The sequence below is a fragment of the Aricia agestis genome, chromosome 9 (genome assembly GCF_905147365.1).
Source record: "Aricia agestis chromosome 9, ilAriAges1.1, whole genome shotgun sequence".
Taxonomy (NCBI): domain Eukaryota; kingdom Metazoa; phylum Arthropoda; class Insecta; order Lepidoptera; family Lycaenidae; genus Aricia; species Aricia agestis.
The window spans coordinates 8,229,977-8,235,214 of record NC_056414.1 but is presented as its reverse complement, the minus strand read 5'-3'; the positions used below and the strand labels follow the sequence as shown (position 1 = coordinate 8,235,214).

The 5,238-nt window shown below is 36.4% G+C and overlaps 1 protein-coding gene across 1 annotated transcript; it reads right to left on the bottom strand.

The window, feature by feature from the left end:
* Positions 1–343: 343 nt before the first annotated feature.
* LOC121730589 (C-type mannose receptor 2-like) lies at positions 344–4,172 on the bottom strand. Its single transcript, XM_042119699.1, has 5 exons — positions 4,051–4,172; positions 3,419–3,679; positions 1,523–1,723; positions 951–1,208; positions 344–567 (listed from the first exon to the last, which is right to left on the bottom strand). The coding sequence occupies exons 1-5, from the start codon at positions 4,100–4,102 to the stop codon at positions 344–346; spliced, it is 996 nt and encodes a 331-aa protein (XP_041975633.1). The 5' UTR covers positions 4,103–4,172.
* Positions 4,173–5,238: the final 1,066 nt, after the last annotated feature.

Here is a 5,238-nt window from a genome sequence, read left to right as displayed (position 1 = left end):
ACTGCTCATAAAAATATAGTTGTGTACCATCGGGGAAAAGAAATACGTGACAGACCTACGTTATTTAGTTGGGTTATGTCAAGTCAATGTTAGTCGTTATATCGGCTGGGCTTGACATAAATCAACCAAAATTGTATTGGTAGGCTATATTATGAATTAATGATTGCTCTGCTTGCACAACGGTTGGCTTATAATCTTTTTGAAGATGTCGTGGTTATAAGCTGCTTATCTACTTGGCTGATTTAATGAAATTTTGTGCTTACATAAAATAGAGTACATGATATTTTGATGACAAATATATACAATTACCGTGGGATTAATAAAAATTGAATATTTTTTTCGTTTATTCGTATTCGTCGCTCTCTTCACTACTCTCATTGTTATTATTATATAACTTGTTATTCTTATCAATACCTTTTTGGCAGAGGAACATGGCTGGTCTATCACAATAGGTGAGAATGAGGTATCCTGTTCTGGAAAGGGCTCCGCATCTTTTAGTTTTGTTGGCTACGACTGTTTCCTTTATGGGATGGAAAGACGAGTAACCTGCAGCTTTTAATGTGTCGTCTGTAAAAAAAAATACAAAATAATCAAACCATTATTGAACTGAGATTAAAACAGAAATGCTACTTAATGAATGTAATGATGCTTCTCAAGCTTAAATTCGACAAGTCCAATAGACTTATGAAATTCTGGTACTCTTGGCTAAAAATGACTTTGCCACATATCTTTCAACTAATATTTACTATTTTCCTGAGTCATATGTTTTACTATAACCAAAATAATATCGAGACACAGTATTTAATACAAAATTTAAATATTTTACATGTTTTGTGCCTCGATTCGCCGTTTTACACACGTTTATTTGGTTTAAACATTTGCCAACGTATGATGAGTTTACTATTCTACCTGACATAAGTAATCTAAGTTACATTAGAAATCTATTATACCTTTAATAGTCCTATATTGATATGGGAAAAGTAGATCACTGAATCCAAGATAGAGCATGTTTGGATCAGGTACATTGCTGTTGATATGATCTCTTAACAAGTTGGTGACGACTCTGGCCTCCTCTGGTGAGTTGATGATGGCCAACTCTCCTTCCTCTCGAAAGCAGGTCGCGTAGGCTTCAAACCACGACAACGGCTCGCGATGGAACTTGTAGCATTTAGGATGCTGACCCACGCTTACGTTTTGTAGAACGTAACCTAAAATGATTCTATGAATTTTATAAATTGTTATCTAACAGTTGCTACAAAACTAACACAAGGAAATTGATCTAATACAAGGAAAATAAGTGTTTGCATGGCTATGACTGCGTTCTCCTATCGCATACACGGCTAATGTTGGCTATTGTAATAAAGTATCGCCAATATTCACGGTGTCTAATCGAATGGTTGTCACTATTTTGAAACTTATTCTTATTATTAGTATTCATGCAATTATGTCTGGTCATTCATTTGGCTGTACTTGTATATTTTCTTGTTACAATATCTTACCTAGTCTAAAACATTTTATTCACCTGTATCAAAGCCATCGCATTCTTCATGGTATTTGAAATCATCCGCTGCTATCTTACATATGAATGGATAAACGTCGGTACAGGGGCGGTCGTCCAGAAGCCCAAGCCTGTTCATGACTACGCAGTGCTCGTTATCCTCGTAGCTGTCTGGACTACCTTCTGCCCACATTATACCTTGTACCGTCCCTGTTAGGTGATCACCTAAAAATAATGTGATCATGCATTAATAATTGTGCTGTGTCGTTAATCACATTTGGTTATGATAACGCACATACTATAGAAAAATAATAGGGAATATTCCACAAAGATCGGAGCAGAGGGCGCTACTATTATAATTATACAGTAAATAATCCAACCAAAATCCGACATGCTGCACACGTTTCAGAATGTTGTCTGAAACGTTGTCAAACTTCGAACAAAACTTTTTCTTTACCGTCTATGCTGGTGCTGCCTCCATCGTGAAAGCATTACATTAAAATATTCTACAAAATTAATTAAAAGACGCTTTGTAGCTATCTAGGTCCCAAACGGCCACAAATATCAAAATCGGTGCGGGAATATTATTTACTAGACGTTCCGCGCGGCTTCGCCCGCGTAAATTTAATATTTCACAGACAAATTAGTCCACAAATAATAATAGTCCACAAATATAATAGCCTATAATCCTTCACGTGGTCATATTAAGAAGTATCTTATCTGTGCCAAATAACAGAAAAATTGCTCCAGTAATTATAGTAAGATAAGCCCTTTCAAATAATTTCCCCCGTTTTTTTCCACATTTTCCTCTATTTTTTCGCTCTTATTAGTCTAAGCGTGATAAAATACAGTTTATAGCCTTCCTCGATAAATGAGCTATCTAACACTGAAAGAATTTTTCAAATCATCAGACCAGAGGTTCCTGAGATTAGCGCGTTCAAACAAACAAACAAACAAACTCTTCCGCTTAATAAATTAACATAGATTATAATATTAATATAGATTACAGGGCCGTCTCTAGCCCATGTGGCGCCCGTGTGCAAACATTACCCTAGCGCCCCCTAACAAGCGCGCGCGCGGTCAAAATGAAATGGGTACAAAGTAAAAGTACGTTTGTCCGGCCACTTAAGGGTGAGGACTCTAAGCGGTGGCTTCTTTCGTTCGACCAGACGAACTATAACAGCACATCAAGTTACCACATAGGTATTGTCAAATTTCTCCAATATAACTCTATTGTTATTTGTTTGTAGATTGAAGTTTTTTTCGGTTTTGACCATGATGTGCTTTTGAGTCTTGACTGACCCTAACAAGCCTAACCCCAAAACGTAAATTTTATATCGCTAAAGTACTTCAATTTTACTTTAAATTTCATGTTCTATACTTATTAAACATCACATCATCACAACATCGGTATTAATTCGATTTCATTATTCGATTTCATTGAAGAGCTCTAACTTCTCTACATCCGAAGAGCCAGCATGGCACAGTTTGTTTTCTAAATTAGAACATTGTGCTTTTTTGTATCTAAATCCAAATCCTCCCAGTACCTATTTTGAAAAAACGAGAAATTACTCTTACACCAAATAATATAATCTTCATTTTGTGTGTGTTTTAAGGTTCATTTCACGTTGAAAAATAAAGATTATTAAAACTTATATTGCAAAAGCCGAGCCGCTCATGGCGCGCCTTGCTTTGCTGTGATTCTACAAATATAAGAAGAGCTTCGGATATTACACAAAAAATATGTTTGCAAACTGGAGTTCTTTTGACGTTTGTCAATAAAGCGTGGGCCATGGCGGCCGGCCAGCGCGGGCGCGCGCCGTGTGCGAGCGGCGCTCGGCGCCCCTAGGACTGCGGCGCCCGTGTGCACCGCACACATTGCACATAAGGGAAAGACGCCCCTGATAGATTAGTGTGTACCTCTAACTGTTACGTAATTTCCATCAGAATATTGATCATGTATGCCCACGAATATAGCAGAATACTCAGATTTCATATTGCTCATCAGCACTTTGATATTGTCCATTTCGTTGAAAGTGTCCGGTATGAGAAGCATCGTCCCTTCGTCCTCGCAGGACTGTTTTGCCTGATACCAGTGTGTTGGCTGGCCGTGCAGCTTGTAATATGTCTGGACCTGATCTGCCCACATGTAGTCGTTTCGAAATTTCTCGAATTTAGCCCCTGAAAAGGTAACATCATGAGATAATTTAAAAATATAATGTATTAAGAATTGAAATAAAAGATACAGTAAAAATCTGGAATGAACTGTCGCCAGCTAATCGCCAGCACGTATTTCCGGATATTACGACCTGAAAACCTTTAAGAAGAGAATGGCAAAGGCCGGCAACGCACTTGCTGATGTTGCAAGTGTCAATGGGCAACGGTTATAGCATAATTCCATCAGGTGGCTTGTTTGCTCGTTAGCCCCCTTACTTTATTATAAAAAAGATAGAAAAAACTATTGCATCCTAGCTACGAATAATAAAAACTACATCCTAGCCATAGCCTACTACAAAATAAAAAACAAATTTATAGAAAATTTATAAGTGTACCTGCAATATTTGATAATAAATTACATACGAACAAGCATAGAATTAATACCATTGTTTATCAGAAAAGAATTAAAATTTTATGGATAATAAATAGCGGCGGGGCTGACACAGTAATTATATTTTTTATTGATTTTTCACTGACCAGTGAATATTTTAATGCTGTTATTTTTCGGTATGGAATATGAACAATAGTTATTGAAGTTAATGCAATTATTTTTATTTCCATTTGCTTTTATTTCAAACGGCGAATGAAGCATCAAAAATGTGATTCTCGTAAAAAAGCATAATTAATAATTATTATATCAATTCATATTCATAAAATATGAATATGGCGACGCCTTGATAATTTGGCTGATGCGATATCGATTTTTCTCAGCAATGACTAATTAAGCTAAGAAATTAAAGTTCATTGTCAATATTCATCATGTCTTTGTCTTTGAATTACCCATGATAGCATAACACGATTGGTCAACTTTTATAACACAGAATAATCAATCAAAAAGACGAGAGTAAAAAAAGGGATTCTAATTTTGCCAACAGAGGAGAGTGATTTAAGCTTTCAAAATTCGTACATAGATTGGTTCAAGCATACACTCTAATTTGCCCATAGCTTATATGAAATAAATTCATGGTTTTTAAATTACGCGACAAAAACCATTTTGTCGCTTACGCCCTTTCCATTTCTTGCTGTTCCATTTCTTGTTTCCTGTGAGAGGCCGGCCCAGCCTCTTATAGAAAACAAGCAATTTAAAACATATCCAACACGGTTTTTTACTTAAACGCGGAGTCACCTTAATGTAGACCACTTAAAGATTATAATATGAATATAATAATAAGGATAACAAGGTTTTTAAACCTACCTATTAAAAATCATCCGTATACATGAACACATTATTTAAACCCTTCTCCTCAAGGTTGACATGCGTTTACCTACATCAAGAAATAGGTGTTCCAAGCTATTTTCGTGATAAGGCAGACTATCCGCTTCACTTCCTTCGATAACGCTTATTTGAATCTTGATTGTAAGCGACTTACTTTTCTGTGAGTGTCAGGTAATTATCTGTGTGGCATTCCAATTTTCCGATTGAACGCATAATTCAGTTTAAATCTGTTCGTGTAATACGTAGTCGGCTGTAGGATCGCCTAATCCGAGTCCCTCCGAGCCCACTCGAGACTCGGCATGCTAGG

Excerpts from the sequence above, each read along its gene's own strand:
- LOC121730589 (XM_042119699.1), bottom strand. The coding sequence starts at position 4,102 with ATGGTATTAATTCTATGCTTGTTCGTATGTAATTTATTATCAAATATT. Across the intron at positions 1,209-1,522 it reads ATGCGATGGCTTTGATACAG|GTTACGTTCTACAAAACGTA; the intron begins GTGAATAAAATG and ends GAATCATTTTAG. Across the intron at positions 568-950 it reads TCAATATAGGACTATTAAAG|ACGACACATTAAAAGCTGCA; the intron begins GTATAATAGATT and ends TTTTTTTTACAG.